The following is a 21,606-nucleotide window of genomic DNA, read 5'->3' as shown; positions in this document are numbered from 1 at the left end:
CTGCTCCCCCTTCCCCCATGGAACACTGAATCATTTACTGTCTAACAAAACCATAATTACCACAGTGGAGAAATTAAGGAAAATGATCACGTAGCGCAACAGCATCTCCCCAACAAAGCCTGGGCCTGAGCAAGGGAAGGGTTCCAATCTGAAAGCAGTTTGTGTGCAGTTTTAAAAAAATGTTTGTGTGCTCTTAAAGGGGAAAAAAAAAAACCAACAACAACAACAACAAAAAAAAAAACCCTGTTGATGTTTTCCAGCACTTTGTGGGAATCGTGGCAGCGCTTCCGGTACTTCCAGCAGCCCCAAAACACAGGCAGCCACTCTGCTGAGGGCAAGTGCCATAATGAGGTTATAACAGAACTAATGACATTATTCCATGAGCACTGCCACAGCTGCTTTTCACCTCTCAACCCCAGAAATGACCTGCTGACTTTGCCTTTCTTGCCTGTTCCCTTATTGATCTCCAGGCACGGGACAGGCGACGTCTCCCCTTGGGTGGTTTTTATCACCTTGGACCTGCTCTGAAAGAACAGAACACACAGCCTGGGTCTGCAGGGCTTGGGTTTGGATTACCCAGTCATTACCTGGCCCTGACCAGGAGACAGGGAAACCCAGAAGTGCTGCTGGAAGCCCAGAACGTTCTTTTGCTGCAGATAAAACGTGTTTCGAGCGTGACTGGAGTGGCAGGAGGCACCTCTGAGAAACCCCGAGTGAGGACTGAGTGCACTTGTGGCCTGGGCAGAAAATGGGCACAAACCCACCTGTCCAGCACTCAGTAAGCAATGCTGTTGTCACATATTTGTGTATTTACAGCTGGTTTTCTTTCCTACAGAAGAAATCCCTCCCTGGGAGGGTGGGCAGGCCCTGGCACAGGTTGCCCAGAGAAGCTGTGGCTGCCCCTGGATCCCTGCAAGTGTCCCAGGCCAGGTTGGAGCAACCTGGGCTGGTGGGAGGTGTCCCTGCCCATGGCAGGGGGTGGGACTGGATGAGCTTTAAGTTCCCTTCCCACCCAAACCACTCTGGGATTCTGTGATTTTCCTGGAGGACTGGCACCTTCTGGACATCCCTCACTCTCTCTCCAAGGGTTACAAGCTGGGACATCTCAATCCCAGGCTCCAGCAGCCCAAAACACGACGTTTAAACCTTTTTTTTCCCCAGGCTGTGTGTTCAAACAGGCTGTACCTGTGGAATGGCCTTACACTCCTACCACTCTTTGGCTACAACTGCGGCACAAAACCTACGTTTGAGACAAGTTTAGACAATTGCCTCCTTCTGTCTGAGGCCAAAGGATGATGCATCTTCAAAGATTCCTCCTCCTTCCTTTGGGTGAAGCTGTATATCAGGTTTCCTCCTCGGAGATAATACTAACAGCCTTCCAGAAAAAAAGTGTGATTTCTTGAAAGAAATAAATGCCTTTCTCAACTCTCTCTGTCACCAAAAAAAAAAAAAAGCCCCAAACGTCAGCAAATCAAGGAGCACGGGTTTGGCTCTGCAGTTCCCCTTTAACAGCACCATTCTGTTCCCATCAGGAGCATGAAAAGGGCACTGAGAGCCCAGCCCTGCTCACAAAGCTGCGTTTGTTGGGCACCAGCATTAAACTGCTACAGTTCTGGTGCTAAAAGTTTCACAGACAGATCAGCTCCAGATTAATTTACACACACAGAACAAGCGGGCTTGGCCCCGGCACTGTGGGCACTCTGTTCTCCACTCCCCAAACCCCTTTTTCTGGAGGCTTAGGAGCGTTTCTTTCACCAGATTAAAACCCGTTTTAATCCCGACGTTTGTTATTTCCCCAGGACGAGGTTCCTGCGCCACGTCTGGGTCGTTTCGGGTCACAAGGTGCTCTTCACCCCGGGGTCACTCACTTGCCTCAAACCTTGACAGTTTTTCTGCCTTGTTTTGACTGGGAGCAATCCATCCAGCTCCTGAAGGAATGTCTTTATCTGGCAGCGGCAGCAGATCCTCTGTCCTCGAGTCACCCGTCTGGGCCGGGTATTTCCAGCAATAATCTTCCAGGCCATATGTGATGCATCACCCAAGGGGGTGAGCTCAGGACAGGGCTCTGTCCTCCCCCTGAGCTGGGGGTGACCAGTTTTCGAGGAGGTGCCACCAGCTCCTTGTTAAAAAGCCGGTTCTGAGGTCACATTTTCCTCACCCCACATCCACGTCATCCAGCTCCGCAGCAGCAAAGTTTCTGTCTTGTTCTTCTCTCTTCCTTTACAAAAGGTAAAATGTTTTTTTGAAAAAAGGCTCCCAAAACTCTCCGAGACAAACCCTTCAAAACCACCACTAGCCCTGAAATGCAAGCTCTGCTCAGCTGCCTCCTCCAACCTGGAAAAAAAATCCTATCACCCGCCAACTTTATGGGAGATAATTCCACTGCAAAGTGCAGCCACATAAATTTTACATGTTACCCATAAAACTTATGTGCAGCACATGCACATAAACAGCTGAATCCCACACACACAAATAATAAATCTTGCATGTAACCCCCCCATCCTGGGGAAAAAAAACCCTAAAAATCTTTTTAAATAGCTACCACTTGTCATGGGAGGGGGGAAATGCATTTTCCCTCCTGGGTGCTACAAAGGGCACAAACCCAAGGCTTTGTCACGAACAGGACTTCCCAAAACCTGTTCAGGAGAAATGTTTTCATCTATTTTTAATCAGCAGCCAACAAGAACTGTGTGAGTTCAGAGGCTGCACAGTTTGTCACCCCAGAACTGTTTGCAGAGGACACACAGATGGTGTCAAACACCGTTCCCAAGAACCAGCTGCACTCAGGGGCTGAGTAAAGCAAGATAACAGAGCAAGAAAAAAAACCCACCGAGGTGATTGTGCCCTGACTAATTCCCTTTGCTGACTAAGCCTCCTGCTCACAGGACTCCTGATTCCCTTTGCTGACTAAACCTCCTGCTCACAGACAGGAACTCCCAGGGACTCAACCCCCGGCACAAACCCCCCTCGGAAAAGTTCCCCAGGAAATGAGTGAACTCTGTGACAGCCCCGTGACTCAGCACCTGATTCAGGTACAGCATCACCTCCCTGCAGGTCCAGAGGGACCGATCCGAGCTGGGAGTGCTGATAAAACCCTCTGCCAGGAGCTGCCTGTCCAGCCCAACCAGAGCTTTCCCAGCAACACTCGCCCGTCCCGGCACTTTGCACTTTCTCCACAGGGCAGAAAGTGTCCACAAGTGTGGACAGATGATTTTCCAAATCGAGCCTGGTTTTAGCCCAGGAATAAAAATAAAGCCAAAACCACACAGGCAACCCAAAGAGACTAAAATAGAAGTCACTGTGGCTTTTAATCCCACACACAGTTCCTGTCGCCCACCTTTTCACGGCTCTCGGGTGCCAACATTTAATCATTCTCTTGGCTTCAGTTTTTAGCATAAGGCAAGTGCCACAGGCAACTCCTTGCTGGGAACTCTCCTCCAAACCTTCTCCAACCATCCCAAGAGGCATTTTGGGTGCCCAGCCTGGCTCAGCTCAACCAGACCCAAAGTCACTTCGCTTCATTAAATCCTTGAACAAGATGCAAGGAGGGGAGGAGAAAGAAGTGAAGAGCAATTATTGCCCTATCTGGTGATCAAACACAGCTGCTCAAACCAAGTGTTCAGCAACTCTGACCTGCCCTTAAACACAGCCTTCCAGAGCACTAACCCAGTTGGCACCACCTCACCCTGCAGAGTAATGATGTATTTCCAGATGGGAAAATGCTATTCCGAGTCACAGGGCGAGGAGGTCGATGACTGTGCACGATGAAACAAAGAGAGGGATCTTGAGGAAAGCACTGGCACTTACGAGATCCCTCCTCAAACAAAACCCAGCTCAAAAAAACAGAACCAGCCAACCAACACCAAAAAAATCAATTGCAAGAAGGAATTTTTCCAAAATCAGGAGGTCAGAGGTGGGTCCTCCATCCCTCCCGCCCTGGCCTTCCCACGGGGACAGTGCCAAGTGTGTACCCATAGGATGTCACTCCCATTCCACAGAAAGAGCAGCAGAAAAGTGGTGGCTGCTCAAGAGAGCAAAAGATGTTGTTTTTCCCAAAGCACTGGAATCTGAAGCACAACCCCCAGTCCCTGCAGAGCTCTCTCCAAAGTGCTCACTCGAGGACAGTCACTATTAAACAGGATTAGTCACCAGAGCAGGATCCCACTACTTAAAGGCAAAGCAATACAATTATTAAACTTTTACCAGCCTCCAATTAGTGTGTGACACCCGTAATTTGGCTGGTGGGAACTCCCACCGAATTCCCGACGTGTTCCTGGCAGAGGCAGCTCCCGGAGCTGGGCTTGGCCTTCCCAGTCCTTCCCTTCAAGCCTGACCAGTGGGAACCAAAGCACCTCCTTCAACACCCCTAAACCCTGCTCTGCACCCCCCCATCCCAAGCCAGAGCCGTATTCCTGGGAATAAGAGCAGCCTGGGACCCTGCCCAGCCTGGAATGAGGAGCCCACCCGAGCCTGGGAAAGAAGATTTCAACAGAAGGAGCAGGAGAAAAACGCCCTGCACGGCCTGGCAGGAGCAGCACATTCCGGGCCCTGAAGCTTTTAGTCGTGTTGACATCCCATGCAGGGCTCCCTGAGGAATGTCAGTGCCAAGGAAACCCTCCTGGCCCGGCCCCAGCAGGCCCAAGGAAGCCCATTATTATCCCGTCGGCTCCGGCCGGGACGGATCGCGCCAGGAGCGACTCCCGTCCAAGGGCTCTCAGGGCAGGGCCATTGCCTCCTTCAGCAGAGCTTTGTTCCGGGCTGGAGAGCAGGAGGTGGCAGATCCTTCTCCTGTGAAAGCCTCTAAAGCTGAGTGGAAGAGCAAAATAAGGAGCAAAACTCAGGAGAACCCCCCCGAGCTCCAACGATCCAAACCCACCCCGGAGCCACCGAACCCGGCTCCTTCCTGGGAAAACACACCCTGTTCCCTAATTAATAAAGCACATTCAGAGCTCTTTAAAGGGAATGGCATTCCCTTTTTGACACAGAGCGGCCCTTTAAAGCAGGGAGATCCTGCTGTGGTCATGAGGAGGAGTAAATCAGTTTATTGTCCCATTTCTGACGTTCCAAACAGCAACATCCTCACACACGGAGTTTTCTCGCCTCCTGTCAGAACATCACTGCTGCCACAGCGTGTTTTCACACAGCTGGGAAGACAAATATCCCTCCTACACCGACACCAGTGGACTTCAAAGCTAAAAAAACCAGGCTTCAAAGTACGAAAGGTCTCATTTCAGCAGCCATTTCCAAACCCACGGCAGCTCCTGACAGAGGATTTTTCCTCCCGTGGCCTCTCTCAGGGTGCAGAGTCTCCTCTTCCAATTCAAATAAACTGAATTCTCACATGTCTCTCTCGCAGGGGGAAGGAAGTGTGGAGAAATCAGCGGGATTATTTAAGAGCACAGAGTCAGCAACTCGACGGGGAGAAAAAGAACACAAACAAAACGAACAAAGAGGCTCACCAAAAAAAAAAAAAAAAGGAAGATTGGGCAGTTACAGATGTGAATTAGCTTGAAAACTTCGGTCTTTAACAACAAATTAACCCAGGAATTATTTACAGTGCAATGTTCTTGCACTGGAAGGGGCTGCCCCGGGAGGTTTGGAGTCCCCAACCCTGGAGGTGTCCAAGGATGTGTCACAGGGGGACAAGGTGGGGATGGGGCACGGGCTGGACTTGATGATCTCTGAGGGCTTTTCCCTGGGGGATCCCGTGTGATTTATTACAAAATGTGCCACTGCAACCCCGTTAAAAAGCTGGTTCTGAGGTCACATTTTCTCACCCAGCTCCACAGGACGAGCTTCCACCTTGTTCATTCTTCCCCAGTGACAAAGAAAGCAGAAGGTGACGGTGGAGTGAGCACAAAAAACGACCCTGAAACCCCCTTCTTGGGATGCTCAGGGAACTGGGGCTCCCAAAAACCCACAAAGCTCTGGACAGCTGTTCACACAGTAACTCCAACATCTCCAGAGAGGCTGAGCAACATCCCTGGATTCCTCCCCAGCCCGGCCCTACCTGAGGAGCTGCTCCAGGGTCCCAAACTGCTCCAAAATCTGCTGGGAAGGAAAGGTGGTTTACACCTGGTTTACTCCTGGTTTACACCTGGTTTACACCTGGCAGTGAGCAAACACCTCAATGCACCCAAATCACCCAGCAGGTTGTTCTGTCTGGTGTCTCTGCAACCCCCAAGGCCACAGACCTTGGATGCAGCGAAAATAAACTCATTGGGGGTTTATTTGCAACAAAAAAAAAGGCAAGAAAAAACAAACACGTTCCCCTCGAAAGCAGTAGGTAGATGAAAAACTCCTGAAAACAAATTCTTTTGAACAAACACTGGTCAGCTGGAAAGAAACTGTTCCCTGGTAAATAAAACTGGCGGCTGCACAGAGGGGAAAAACCCCCCAATCAATCCCTAAACTGGTTCCCAAATGTTTGTCAGGCCAAACCAGCTCCTGCACTGAAAGGCCACCAGAAGTGGTGGCAAAGTCACTCACGGGAACAGGACGAGCTCCTTAAAAGCATTTCAGCCACAAATCCAAACAAATAAAGCCCATTTCCACCCCAAAGGCTCTCTCCAGTTGTCCTCACATCCACCAGCCCAGGAAGCAGCCTGGCAAAATCTGCTAAAAGCTTTAAGAAGCCTGAATTAAATATTCATGCCCTGGAAATGATGAAGCCAGCACAAAACCACCCCCCCGAGTTCTCCTCTGCCACTCCAGCTCTCTGCAGCCCAGAGCAAGGGATGAAAAGAGCTGGAATCTCCCCAAAGGAGGAGGACACTGGTGGCTCTGCCTTCAGGAGTTCAGGGCTGCCTTTCCTGGCTGGGGATTTTCCTGGGATGCTCCTTTACCTCCCTGTTACCTCCCAGAGAACTGTCCCCATTCCCCTCCAGTTTAAGGATCCTTGGTCAGGTCTTAATAACAACCTGGAAAGACTTGTCAAAAGCTCCTAAAAAACCTTGTAATTGAATGATGACATCAATTACCTAATTTTAATGAGAGTGAGATCATATTTTAATTTTTCACTCCGTGCTAAATTTCAAGCAGAGGTGACTGTGCAGTTTCTCTCAGCACTAACCAAGGTCCCTCCAAGGTGGAAGCAGAATTACTTTCAACAACAAACTAATCTTTATTGCTTTATTTCCCATTAGCACTTAATTCTCCAGAATTAGCCTGGTTTTATTACTATGCAAAAAAGTCGTGGCAAACAGACACCCAAGACTTTGAACTCACTGGAAAAGATCCTGCCAGCTAAATTCTCTCCAGGCATGGGCTACTCTAAAATGTCCAGAAAAAAAAAAAAACAACAACCTCAAACCTAAGAAAAAAATAAATGAGGCCAAACTCAACAAAAGCATCACCCGAAAAAGCAAAGTAAGAGGGTGTGAAATGTTAAATTAACTTTGTGTCAGAGTCATTCGTGGGGATCCCAGTCCCACAGCATCCCTGCTGGGAAGGGCAGGGTGGAATCCATGGCTGGATGAGCCTTAAGGTCCCCTCCAACCCCAACCAGCCCATGGTTCTGTGATTCCAGGCATTCCCTTCCTCCTCCACCACAGCCCACGGGACCTTCCACGGAAGAGAATTCCACCTCCCCTTCTAATTCCTGCCTGGAAATGACAACATGAGAAGTGCTTGGGCAGGAACCATCTGTCCCTGTGCCTAATGGAGCCATAATCACTGGATATCAAACACCCCCTGTTTGGAGAACCAGGGGTGTCAATGGAACATTACCAGGGAGATGCTCATCTCTCTGGGATAAAAGATGATGTTCACAGCAGGCTTTGCTCTCAGCTGCAAGCACTGAGGCCTCTCCCAGCCAACCAGAGCAGCTCTGCACAGTTTGGGGGGGTTGGAGGGGCAGGAAGGGCCAAGGACGTGTTGACAGCAATAATTTAAAGACAAGACACTCTGCCAAGAAAGTAAAGGATTCACGGCCAAACAGAAAACTTGCAATCAAGCAAAACCTCTGAGAAAGGAGGGCTGTGGATCTCTGGGTTGGATCTCTGCCCTCCAGTTTGTTCTCCAGGACTTCTCTGCTGACTCCAGATGTTCCATGGGAGTGAAGTTCGTGCCACGCTACGTAACAGCCCCTCAAGAGAAATGTTGGGGAAATCAAACAACCACTTCCCTCCAGTCTCCCCCCGCACAACAGGACTGTTTCTTCTCTAGCACTGGGATTCTGGAAGCACAACAGGGTTGTTTCTTCTCTAGCACTGGGATTCTGGAAGCACAACACAGAACTGCCTGAGAAATGCAGAAAGAAAATAAATAAACTCCTGGGGGGGACTCCCAGCTGAGAAGCTCCCACCAAACACAGCCCTGACCTCGGTGACAGCCAACCTGGAGCATCCAGAGAAGACACCCCTGGGCTGTGGCCCCTCAGGAAACTCTGGGGAGCTGCTCCCTCCAGCCCTGGTTCTGCTGGGGGGGAAGACACAACAAAACTCCTCCCGAGACCCCGAAGCGCCACGTGAGGGGCCCCCATTCCCATGGAGACATCCCCCCATTTCCATGGAGACATCCCCCCATTTCCATGGAGGAAGCCACAAATGCAGGATGTGCTCAGGGGTCTGGCCACCTGAAGCAACCGTGCTGTGCACAGGCAGGGGCTGAATATTTCATGTCAAGAGCTCTGAAAGGAGGAACACGAAAACCCCTGGCCCAGAAAACGCCTGCCAAAAATCATCTGCTGGGTTGACAGGCCTGCAGTCCTGAGCAGCCTGCCCTGACAGCCACAAATCACCCCCAAAATCACCAAAGTGATTTGTGGTTTTGTGCCCTGACAGCCACAAATCAGCCCAAAACCTTCTTTCCACGCAGAGCAAAGGGAGATGGCAGAGATGTGAACAGGGGAACCTGCCTGATCCCGATGGGCTCGGCTGCTCCAGGTCAGAACTGAGGCTCATCTCCATCCTCCAGCTGGTCTCTCCTTTTCATTCCCACACACTGGCAGCGAGGAATTCATCCCATGGAGCAGCCAGTCATTCATCCCAGAGAGGCAGAGACCCTTCCCACCTGCCTGCTGGGGACACGTGTGAGCAGAGGGGGGGGTCACAGCTCAGATCTGCTCCAACACAGGGGTCAGTGCTCTCCTGACAGACCCACGGCAGGAAAACCCCGGGAATCCAGCCCGGGATCCTCAAATTCCAACCCAAGAGCTGATGGAGCCTGACGTGCAGAAGTGCCCATCACTTCCAGGCTGCTGCATCCGTGTCCTTCCCAGAGAAAGGCCCTGGGGGCTGCACCAGTGTCCAAACGGGCACAGGATTCCCTCAGTGCCCGACAGAGGCTGGCAGCAGTTGGCACTTTGCTCCTTCCTCTCCAGATGTGCCTCCCAGCCCCTGATAAGGCCTGGAATTCGCACCCAGCACCATCCCAGGGAAAGGGCAGCACAGGAAACCCCCGGTCAGCTCTTTCCCCTGGGCCAGGGAACTCTCCCTGGAAGGGCCAGCACGCTCCATCCCTCCCCCAGTGTCCCAGGGAGACAGAAACGTGCTCCCAGTGCTCCCAGTTCCACCAGTGTGCTCCCAGCTCCACCATTAACTGGTTTAGTGAGTTAAGACACGGATCTGTCTGCGACTGCTTGGGGCAGAATGTGCTGAAGGAGCAGAAATCCACCTTTCAAGTAGGGATCCATGAAAACAGCTTCAAACAATCCCTTTAAAAGGTGGAAAGGATCCAAGGGCTGCGAGCTCATCCCAGTGTGTGACAGTAACTCCCGGGGACTCGTCCTCAGGAACCCAAAGCTCTTCTGCAATAATTCCTCTTGATGGAATCACAGAAGAACCAGCTCTGGCACCTCCCAGATCTCCCCACTTTGCTATCCCTCTCCCTCTCCCTTTCTTGGACTCCTCTCTTGGTGTCAAGGATCCCACAGCAACACTGGGAATCTCTGGGAGCTCCTCCCCCCAGACCCCGGAGCGGCTGCACCGGCACAACCCCGAGGCTGTGGGGCAGGAGAGCTCCCAGATCCTCCAGAACCTGGAGCCAAACTCTCATGGAAAACTATTTACTCCTCCCCCTGGTTCTCCAGCCAAGCCTTTCCTTTCATCCTCGTGCCCAAACCCTCGTGCCTCCCTGGGAGAGGAGTGTGCCCGTGGTGCCACAGGACACCCCCGTGCTCGCACCATCCCACTGCTCCCAGGAAGGTGTCCTGTCATTTTAAACATCCCCAGGAAGGTGTCCTGTCATTTTAAACATCCCCAGGAAGGTGTCCTGTCATCTCACACCAGAACAGAACAAGGAATCACTTTCCTGGGAGAAGAGGCCAAGTTCTGGCATCCTGGAGAACTTTTATCACCACCCTCCACCTTATTCCGTGCCCTCCTCCCTCGTTGCTTCCTTGAATCCATCTAAATCTCTGGAAGGGGAGAAAGAGCCCCCTTTGCTGCAAACTCAACACTGATGAGTGTGAGGCTCCAGAAATACATCCCTGAGAGCTGCCAGGACGTGAACCTGGATTTCCATTTGGCTCTTCCCATCGGGTTCATCACCAGAAGCCACCTTCCCATCCCACAGATAACTGGGATCCCTGCAGGGAAGGGATCCCAATTCCCAGTCACCCCTGGAAAAGTGGCTTTGTTCAGATGTATTAAAAATCAGCTTATCAACCCTGAAACCCACACTCTGAGGTGAGTAACTACCCCCTAAAACACAGGACATCAATCCCAACACACCACTCAGGACTCTGCTGGATCCAAGTGCTTTTCCTTGCACCTTCCATGCTCCAAGGAGCTGCTCCTAAAAGTGTCCAATGAATGAGGATTTGACACACAAAAAGCAAAGGGTAATTACATCTTCCTGTTTGCTCTTCCAGCCAGACATTTTTTTTTAAAGGCCTACTGCAAAAAGAATTGCCCTGAAAGCCTTCCAAGGCAACAACCCGGCTCCAGGGTTATGGATTTTTCTGATTTTTGGGATAATATCAGAGCAAATGAACTATGTTCCAGCTCAGGCCTCTGTGCTTCTGGTCAGAGTGATCTGAAACAACGTTCCCGAGTCTTTAATGTTAATGGGGACTGGCTCTACACAACTTTTTACATGCTGCAATTTTAAAACAGGACTTAACAAGCAAAGTGTATCAAACACGGGAATAACCAAACAGAAATGTTTGCTCAAGGTTTCTAGGTGTGGCTGCAGCCAAGACATAATGGGATTATTTATATCTGACTCATTTGCTTCGCCTTCATCCTCGATTCTCCCTATTTGGGACTCAATAATTGACTTTTTTTTTTTTTCCTGCACCCCAGGACTTTTTACATTTGGGGTGTTTTCCAGGAGGGCTCGAGAAGTTTAAAGCAGAGAGGAGAAATTCCACAAGAAATTACATCACGTTCAACCAAAACTCACCATCAGCATCACTGAGAAACCCCCTCAAAATTCAAATTCCCAGCACCCTGAGACATCGCTGGTGACCTGCAAATGTCCCAGAGGGAGAGAAAACGTGTCCCAGGGTCTGCTGTGCCCTGGTCTGTGACCCAGCCCCTCACCTCAGCCCTGGGCATCTCCCCTTCCCGCCTGGGAACACAAAACAAGGAGACTTCCCCCTTTTCCAGCCCCGAACTGCGTAAGAACGGGGGGGTTTCGTTCCTGTCACAATAAGAATTGTTCTTTTTTCTTTTTTTTTTTTTTTTAAATCCACAAGGGATCGCTTGAAGAGTTTCTGCCCTAAGAATAAACACTGGTCTCAGGCTCTAAAAACATTTACACCATTCTGAGCTCTCCCTTTTTGTAACACAAAAAGTTTCAGCCTCACGTTCAGTATTTTTCCGGGATTGCCACAAAAGCCTTTAAAAAACCGTCTCAAAACACTTAATAATTTGGTTACTTACAAATTCTTTCACTGCTCCTGAAACAAGGTGAAAGTTTAGGCATCTTTTTAAAGGAAACAAAGCTCAGATTCCTAAAAGTTTCCCCCAAGTGCCCTCCCCTGGTTTGCCAAAGTTCCGGGCCCTGTGAGATGGAAAGAGGGAGGTGGAAGAGGTGAGGGCAGCCTGAGCCAACCCTGCTGGGGTTATGAGACCCGGGATGCAGCTCTTGAGGACACAGCAGGGACCAGAGAGGATTTCTCCAGCCTGGAGATGCCACACTGGGTGAATTTATCCACAATTTATCCCTTCCCGTGTCAACTCAACCGGAGCCACCAGGACCTCGCTCCAACCCCCCCGTGGGACACACCACGAGCTCCTGAGTGCCACAAGTGGAACACCTTGAACAGGCATTTTCTGCTTGTGTTCAGTCAAGGGGAGGGAATAAAAGGCAGCCCAGTTTAATAAGCTGCAGATCTGTTCATTCTCTCCCAGAACCGCCGAGGAGGATCAGGAGCTTTTATCTCCCTGACTCTCCAAGCACAGGGTGAATAATCACAGCCTGGAATCTGCCATGTCACCTCCCAGCTCCTGGGAGGAATTCTCCTGCTCCTGATCCCGGTGACAACGCACACTGTGAGCGGGAATGTCAGCAGGGACAGTGGGAATGTCAGCAGGGACAGTGGGAATGTCAGCAGGGACAGAGGGAATGTCAGCAGGGACAGAGGGAATGTCAGCAGGGACAGTGGGAATGTCAGGACAGTGGGAATGTCAGCAGGGACAGTGGGAATGTCAGCAGGGACAGTGGGAATGTCAGCAGGGACAGAGGGAATGTCAGCAGGGACAGAGGGAATGTCAGCAAGGACAGAGGGAATGTCAGGACAGTGGGAATGTCAGCAGGGACAGAGGGAATGTCAGCAGGGACAGTGGGAATGTCAGCAGGGACAGTGGGAATGTCAGCAGGGACAGAGGGAATGTCAGCAGGGACAGTGGGAATGTCAGCAGGGACAGTGGGAATGTCAGGACAGAGGGAATGTCAGCAGGGACAGAGGGAATGTCAGCAGGGACAGAGGGAATGTCAGCAGGGACAGTGGGAATGTCAGCAGGGACAGTGTTCCCTTCCTCCCTTCCTCACCCCCCAGCCCAGGGTGACCTCAGACAACCATCAGCTCTGCTCTCACCTCTGGCTAGAAAGGGAGCAGAAAACTCCCCAGGCCTCCTTCCCCTCCCTGGGGTTTCTTCTGGCTGCTCAGCCCCTCTCTGGGATCACTGTTCCCAGAGAAGGGCTCGCTCATAATTACAGGGAAAGAAAACATCAGGTCAACCCTGATGGATCCCAGGGAGCAAACACGGCACTGCCAGGAAAGGGGCCTCCAGCTGGAATGGTTCCCTGTGTCAGAGGTTCACCAGCACCCAAAAAGAAGAGCTGATGTGTTAAAGGACAGTCACCCACAGCCCATCCTGGTGGCAGCCACAGCGATGGCTCACGTGGAAAATGAGCAGTAGGAAAATCCTTGTCCTGAGCTTCCTGTGGCTCGGGAGGAGGAGGAGGGGGAAGTGCCACGTGAGGGTGGATTCCCAAGGGAACACAGGGATCTGTGTGTACCACAGGGATGTGGGACTGCAGGGACAGCAGTGCCTTCCCTCTGGAAAAGGGGAGCTCGGGCAGGTCCCTTCCCTATGGAAAAGGGGAGCTCTGGCAGGTCCCTTCTCTCTGGAAAAGGGGAGCTCTGGCAGGTCCCTTCCCTCTGGAAAAGGGGAGCTCTGGCAGGTCCCTTCCCTCTGGAAAAGGGGAGCTCTGGCAGGTCCCTTCCCTCTGGAAAAGGGGAGCTCTGGCAGGTCCCTTCCCTCTGGAAAAGGGGAGCTCTGGTAGGTCCCTTCTCTCTGGAAAAGGGGAGCTCTGGTAGGTCCCTTCCCTCTGGAAAAGGGGAGCTCTGGCAGGTCCCTTCCCCATGGAAAAGGGGAGCTCTGGCAGGTCCCTTCCCCTCCTCTCTGCAGAACTGGAGGGGATGAAACAGAACTTCCCCCAAAAGCTACCTGTGCTGCTCTCAGAGAAATTCATCCTAGACCCGTAGCAGAGGAACACCAGTGCTGCTATTCCCAAGGAAATTTTCCAGTGCAGTGAGCTAAAATCCAGGAATACAGGCTCTGACTTCACCTCTTTGCAGTTTATGCCTCATCTCCAGTAAAAGGCTTCGTTTCCCAGCTCCTTTAGGATGAAGGCACAGGAACAATATCCTTCTGGAGAGACAAAAGGCGGGAGAAACATCCCAAACAATTCTTTTTCCACTGCTGCACTTCAGACCCCGTGTGTGACATCAGCCCTGATCCCAGAGGCAAAACTGGGGGTGCACTCAGCCACCAGCCATCCCAGCTGGAATAATGCATTATTCCTGCATGAAAACATATGTTTTTCAAGGCAGGCAGCCATCCATCCGGCTGTTCCGAGGGAGATTGCAGGAGACCTAATTTTATCAGGCAGGGATACAATTCTCCCTGGTTTTTTTGCTCCCTAAGGACACGGAGCTGGGCGAAAAGCAGGTTGCCTGACTGCTCACTCAGGCAGGAAGGGGCATCCTGGGCTCACAGGATGGATTAATGGATGCCCTGGAGGCTCCGTGGGCTCCCATCCCTGTGGAATTCAGAGGCCAGAAGACCCGGAATTTGCATCAGCAATTCTCAAGTCAACGAGAATTGGGAAAAAAGTTTATGTGATAAAACTTCGCTTTTTTTTTTTTTCTGGTTTTCCTTTTAATCATCCCCAAGTCCCACTAAATAAAAGGAGGTGTTTGCTCACAGGGAGGGCAGTTAAGTTACTGTCACACTTCTATCTTTGGTACAAGCTCAGTGTAACTCAAATAAGGCCCTGCCTGTGTTTGCTCCAAGTGGTGCTTCCCAAACCCTCGGCTTTGAAGCCTGAAAAGAACACGAGCTGATGGAAACAGGCCCTTCACTGAGAACACCAGGCAAGAGGAACAACCCAGGAACGACCCAGCACACCATCCAGGATGAGAAATACAGGTGTGAGGCTGCTCCTGAGGCTTTCCAACGGGAAAATCCGTGGAGCAGATGGAATGCTGCTGCCCGGGGAGCATCCGTTAGCTGTAAATCACTGTTTCCTCACACGTGGTGCAAATGTAAAGACTCTTCCATCCTAATTAATACAACCAGACATCCTGGCCTGGTGGCTCTTCCCTGATTTCACAAGCTCTCCAACAAATTTTGGGACTGAGTCGGCCCCCAGCTGAGGAATGTTTCAATCCCTCTCTCTCCGGAGCCAGGCCCAAAAAGCAAGTGAGGGAGTCACGGAGAGCTTCAGGAAATGCTTTTTCTAACTGAGACCAAACCATCCTGAGAAATTATCTGCTCATTGTCTTGGAGAGAAATGCAAACAGGAACTCTCCGGCTCCCCGGCCGTCCCTCGGGAACGCTCGCCATGAGTTCACTCTTTTGGCTCCTGAAAAACTTGCCACTGAACAAACACGATAAATCCAGGGAGCAGAGAACTCCAGGACAAACACTGATCAGGGGAGAGGGGCTCAGGAAGGAACCATCACCCTTTTTTTTTCCACCACATCACCCCACAGAGCAGAAGCTGGTGGGGCTCTCCACGGGCACCTCCCCCTGCGGAGCCCCAAGGATTGCAGGGCAATCCTTGGGAAGAGCAGCAGCTGCCTCTGTGCAGCTCCCCTGCCACCCATCACATCTGCTGCTCAATATTTCATGCTCCAGAATCCAAAATAGCCAACTGAGCACCAGCTATGTAGGACACCACCACGGCAAACCCCGAGCGCGGCGGCTCCGGCGCGGACGGGGCTGGGGAGCGTCCCCGGCCCCAGGATCCAGCTGGAATGGCAAATATCCCCCATCCTGGGAGCACTCAGAGTCGTAAAGGACAAACTGGGAATCCTTGCTACCAGATAGCCCCTCCTCCCAGCTGAGGGAACTGGTTCCAGCTCCTGCAGAGCTTCAGAGAAGCCGGGGAGGAGGTGCAGGACTCTCTTTAAAGCCTCTAATTTCCTCCTCTCCCCAAGGCAAAGGGTCAGAGCTGCAGCTTTTAAAAACAGCCCCAAACTCGGTCCTCATTTCCTAAGCATAAAAGGGACAACGCAGAAATATGCACATTCTTTAAGTCTCCTGGTCACCCTTTATTATTCCAGCCTGGATGCTCCAAAAACCTTCCTCCTCTTCCCCGTGGCTCACATGCTTCAGTCACTGCACCAGCAGTAAACCCCACTCCCACTCGCAGGAGCCAAAATACTCCTTCCAGTGTTTGTGTTTAACTCCCTCTCTCCAGACCATTAATCACTGGAATCACCCTGCCCTGGCCATCTGCAGAGCAGAGATCTGGGATCATCCTGGGGACCTTCTGTTTGCCCCCACTGGTGCTTTGCTCCCCTTGCTGGATTTCCTTTTCCTGTGGCACAGACACCGTGTGCTCCACGTCTGCAACACTTCTTCCCGGGCTGTAAGTCTTAAAAAAACCCCCCACAGCTCCATCTGCAGTGAAGGATCTTTGTCAGGATCTTTGCAGAGCCAACCAAGGCTGGGAGGATGATCCCTGGGTGAGCACAGCCAGCTCCCTGTGACAGCCTCCAAGAGGGTTTTTTTGGGCATTTCAAAGCTCTCAGAGCTGTGCCTGTGCTGGCTGCACACAGAGACACAGATTTTCTCAGCAGATTTGGGGCCCATCCGCTCTCAGTCAGTCCTGCAGGTAAATTAAGGAAGCAACATAAAAGCTTTCCCAGTGCTGGTTTTGCCTAATGCAAGACTTGTGGGTGAGATGCTGCATAAATGCACAAAAACCACCTGCAAGTCCTGTTACAGCTACGAGAGGATCAGATCTGACTTGCTTGTGTTTGTAAAGCTCCTCTTCAACCTTTCCTGGGCTTTGCCCACAGTTCCCCTCCGAGTGGGGGGAGAAACTCAAGCGAAACCTTTCTGCTCCCTCAGCACAATCCTGCTCAGACAATGACTTCCCTTGGCTCTGTAATTTAAATTCTGTGCTTGGGCTGCTTAATCTATTAAAAAAAAAAAGGCCCTCACCTCCTCTGACGGGCGCCTGGCAATCAAGGGCTGCAAACTGAAACGCACAATTTCTGAGAGATCGCAGAAATACCCCCATTCCAGAGGAAATTCTCCAGCCAAACAAAACAGAGGCTCTACCCACTTGCTTGAGTCAACACGTTTCCTTCCAGTAAGGTTCCATCCCATTTGGCTGCCCTTCAGTCCCAGGGCTTCCACCGTTTTGCTGATCCTCTTTTTTCCACGTGTGCCACCATCCCTGGTGTTCCTTCAGCCCCTGAAACCCCCTCACACCCAGAGTCTCAGCCCCAAAAACCCCTCACACCCAGCTCTGCTCTGCAGACAGAGCCTCAGCCCCCCAAAAACCCCTCACACCCAGAGTCTCAGCCCCAAAAACACCTCACACACAGCCCTGCCCTGCAGACAGACCCTCAGCCCCAAAAACCCCTCTCACACCCAGTTCTGCTCTGCAGACAGAGCCTCAGCCCCCCAAAAATCCCTCACACACACAGCCCTGCCCTGCAGACAGACCCTCAGCTCCCAAAAATCCCTCTCACAGAGCTCTGCCCTGCAGACAGAGCCTCAGCCCCCAAAAACCCCTCACACACAGCCCTGTCCTGCAGACCCTCAGCCCCCAAAAACCCCTCTCACACACAGCCCTGCCCTGCAGACAGATCCTCAGCCCCAAAAATCCCTCACACAGAGCTCTGCTCTGCAGAACCTCAGCCCCCCAAAAATCCCTCTCACACAGAGCTCTGCTCTGCAGAGCCTCAGCTCCCAAAAATCCCTCACACACAGCCCTGCTCTGCAAACAGAGTCTCAGGTACCCAAAAACCCCTCACACATAGAGCTCTGCTCTGCAGACAGAGCCTCAGCCCCCAAAAACCCTCTCACACACAGCCCTGCCCTACAGACAGAGCCTCAGCTCCCAAAACCCCTCTCACACAGAGCTCTGCTCTGCAGACAGAGCCTCAGCTCCCAAAACCCCCTCACACCCAGCTCTGCCCTGCAGACAGAGCCTCAGCCCCCAAAAACCCCTCACACCCAGCCCTGTCCTGCAGACCCTCAGCCCCCAAAAACCCCTCTCACACAGAGCTCTGCCCTGCAGACAGAGCCTCAGCCCCAAAAACCCCTCACACCCAGAGCTCTGCTCTGCAGACAGAGCCTCAGCCCCCAAAACCCCTCACACCCAGCCGTGCTCTACAGACAGAGCCTCAGCTCCCGGGGAGAGCCCACAAGCTTCCCAAGGAACAATCGCAGGCACACGGAGCCACTCACGGGAACACCCCCCAAGGGAACACCCCCCAGGAAACCCCCAGGAACACCCAACCAGGACCACCCCCCCCAGGAAAACACCCCCAGGAACACCCCCCCCGGAACACCAACCAGGAAAACACCCCCAGGAACACCCCCCAGGACCACCCAACCAGGACCCACCAAAAGGCAACCCCCCCGGGAACACCCCCCAGCGAAACACCCCCAGGACCCCCCCCCAGGCACCCCCACCAGGAACAAACCCCCAGGAACGAGGAAACACCAACCAGGAACACCCCCCCAGGATCACCAACCAGGCACCAAACGAGTGTTTGACCAGAAAAGCAAACAGAAACCAGCTCCTGCTGCCCAGGGGCAGGAGGAAGGACCTGGTAACCCCGTCACAGAGCCCAGAGGGGACTGAAATGACACCTCAGGCCTGAGCTCCTGTCACTTGGAGGTGGAGTTCCCCTCCCCTCCCTCGACACTCAGACCCCACCAGCTGGAGTTCACTCCACTGCCACCCCTTTCCTGCTCCACAAACGTCAGGCAAGGCAGAAACCAGGGGGAAACAAGCCCCAGCAGCCAAATAAGCTCTTTAGGAGGGTGTTTAACCCTCACAGAGCCAGGCTGGGCCCTGCAGTGGGGCCTGGGAGGCAGCTGTGCTGCTGTCCTTGCTGTCCTTGCTGTCCTTGCTGTCCTGCTGTCCTTTGTCCTGCTGTCCTGCTGTCCTTTGTCCTTCTGTCCCTGCCACACCCCCATGAGCACACACCTCCCCACACAGGCAGCACCAGAGTCCTGTAAGGTGCCCTGTCTGAAACAAACCCTCTGATGGTGCCTGATTAGAGCCTTTGAACCTGGATATTCCAGAGTTTCCCCACTGATGGCTGGCAGGAGGTCAACGTGAGAGCTTCAAAATTTCACCCAAAAGTGGAAGAGCACCCAGACACCCCCAATATCAACCTTTTTCCACTGGATTCAACCATTTCCCCTGTTCTGTGAACCCCTCAGCACGGCCCTGAGAACACCCCAGGGAACAGCAGCGGGTGGTGGATCCAAAGTCACCTTCTCTCAGCAGCTGCAGCTCAGCCCCAAGGTGTGAGACTGAGCTCCTGTCTCACCCTCAGAAAATAAGGGGAGGGAAAAGTCTCCTTTAAAGTTCACATCCCTGGCACTTTCACTCCCGAAACAGGAGCAGATGCAAATAGGAAGGCAGCCCTTCCCATCGTTAGGGATGCACAATGTGGGTGTCACTGACAGATGAAGGAAAGCACTAGGAAAGAAAAATATCCCAAAAGTGAGAAAAGAAGGAAAACATGAGTAATGAGCAGGTTCCAGGTTTCCCACAGCTCCATGACCCAATTCTCAGCTGATACACAGTTATTGTTACTTGAACATTCTTACTCAGAGGCAGCGACACTGATCCCTCAGTGAGGGAACTGGGGGGGTCTCTCTAAATTCAGATTTGGGCAGAATGTTCTGATAGGAGACAACAGAAGCCTTATGCACACTCAGGAATAAACGAGTTTGAATCAAAACCACCTCTGAGGGCCAAGACTCACAATAAGATGCCGTTTCTGTCGATCAGTGAACAATTCCTGTTTCCTGTCCCACTGCTTCCCTCAGACACCTGACTGTTGCTTCCACCCTGACCACCAGGAATAATCCAGAGGCACAATCAGTCCTGTTGCTCTGCCAGCACAGACACTGTTCCTTGAGGAAGGCTCCTGGCTCACCATTGCAAACTCTGATTTCTCTTTCCAGCCCACACCACACTAATCCTGCTCCACTTTGCATCTTGCTCCTGCTGACGCGGCACCTTCCACGAGCACGACGCCAGAGAAGGGTTTTAATACTTATATTTCCCCCCTGTTTTGGTATAAATTCTCGACTCTGTGGTGGTTAATGGGAGCACAGCCCCTGCATTAAAACTCCCTGCAAGGCTCAGCACGCAGCAGGCTCTGTGTTCCCTGCCCCTGGAGCCAGGTACTCCCCTGCTGTCACATCATCCATCGGGGCAGAGCCACCTCAGGGACCCCAGGCTGCTCCCCTGCAGCTGCAGGTCCTCTCCTCTCCCAAAACCAGCCTGTTCCTACCCAAAAAAAAAAAAAACAAACCCCGACAGAAACATTTACACAGTCAACAGTCAGGCCCGGGGACAGATAAAGCTGCAAACAAGGGGGTGGGAAAAAAAGGGATCAAGTGTTCTTATCTGAGCAACAACTGAGCAGTTACACAGGGAGCCCTGCTGCCATTTTTAATAAAATGCTTCCATTCAATATTGTTTACTGTCAACAGCCCTTGGTTATATTCAGCTGAACAATGCACACACAGCCCTCAAAATCCCTCAGCTTAAGCCTCAAACTAGGGCGTGTTTTTCAAGAACTCCACAATGACATTACCTTACTCCCCTTCCCAGGTCAGAGCTCAGTTATCTCGGCAACAACATCCCCCTGAAATACGTTCCCAAGAGCTCGGGGACCCAAAATTCTTTGTACACACAGGGGAGGGTTTTTTTTTTGACAGAGAAAGTGATTTGCACAAACAAATCCTCGGCACCCACGTCAAGAAATCCGAGTATTAAACCCACAAAGGGGCAGCGGATTTAACACTCAGAGAATTACTTGCATAACCCACAAAACTTCACTCTGCAGCAACTGAAGTTGGAGGTGTTTGAGGAGCTCGTTAAAGATTAGTGGGGTGTCACAGCAGCCAGTCCAGCAACGGCAGCTCGTTTATTCCCAAGTTTGCAGCCCAATCCATCACAGGGGTCAGACCGTAAGGGGCTCTCAGTGCCACAAGAAACAAACTTCAGAAAACGCTTAAAACACCCAGTGAATTCTCTAAAAAGCACCAACCCCCCATTTAACGCTGCATTTTGAGCGACACCAGAGACAGTCCCTCAATTCTTTTGTTATCACAGAGTCCCCCAGAGCAAACCCCGGACAGTTTATCGCTCTAGGTAAATGTTTGCTGAAGGTATGTCTGGAAAACACCTCACAAAAAAACCCCCCAGCCAGCCGACAGAGGGGGTTTAACTCCAGCCAAGCTGTGGCAGGAGAGCAGTGCCATGGCCTTTTCAGCTGGCAGTGCCAGCGTGGGCAGCCCCCAGCTCAGGGAGTGAATTCCTCATCTCCAAAGGGTGAATAAGTCTCTTTTATGCACTGCGGGCTCGGGGGTAAACAGAGCAAAGCAGGATGTTCCTGCAACTTCATTTTTTCTTAATTTTTAATACTAACAGAGACATCTATGACGCTTGTAGGGTCCCTTCCAACTCGGGATATTCTGATTCCATGGTTATCCCAGCCATGGAATGGACCCTCCTGAGAAGCCACTGATTTTGGCATCGAGCTCCGCGCCCTGACAGAGGGAGGAAAATTAAAGATATGCAAATCTGAGCTACCTGCTCTGCAACCTTCCCCCCCTCAGCTCCATCCCGCAAGGGAGGCTCACAACAAAGCTGCACCGAGAGCAGCATTGGAAACGCTGGGAAACAAAGAACGAACCCACGGCAAAAAAAAAA

The 21,606-nt window shown here is 51.8% G+C and overlaps 1 protein-coding gene across 5 annotated transcripts in view; it reads right to left on the bottom strand.

Annotated features, from left to right (window-relative positions):
- The window catches only part of DIP2B (disco interacting protein 2 homolog B), a 57,190-nt gene extending 43,191 nt beyond the window's left edge, over positions 1-13,999 (bottom strand). For 3 of the 5 annotated variants that reach the window (XM_039387687.1, XM_039387688.1, XM_039387690.1), the window contains exon 1: positions 11,829-11,886. In XM_039387687.1, the coding sequence (XP_039243621.1) occupies positions 11,829-11,871 (43 nt within the window). In that variant the 5' untranslated portion in view covers positions 11,872-11,886. Of the gene's footprint in view, positions 1-11,828; positions 11,887-13,841; positions 13,882-13,962 lie in introns of those variants that run through there. The other 2 variants (XM_039387689.1, XM_027732170.2) reach the window with 2 other exon arrangements.
- Positions 14,000-21,606: the final 7,607 nt, after the last annotated feature.

This window comes from Pipra filicauda, unplaced genomic scaffold (genome assembly GCF_003945595.2).
Source record: "Pipra filicauda isolate LSUMZ 115617 unplaced genomic scaffold, ASM394559v2 scaffold582_size373904_pilon, whole genome shotgun sequence".
Taxonomy (NCBI): Eukaryota; Metazoa; Chordata; class Aves; order Passeriformes; family Pipridae; genus Pipra; species Pipra filicauda.
This window is presented reverse-complemented; position numbering and strand designations above follow the sequence as displayed.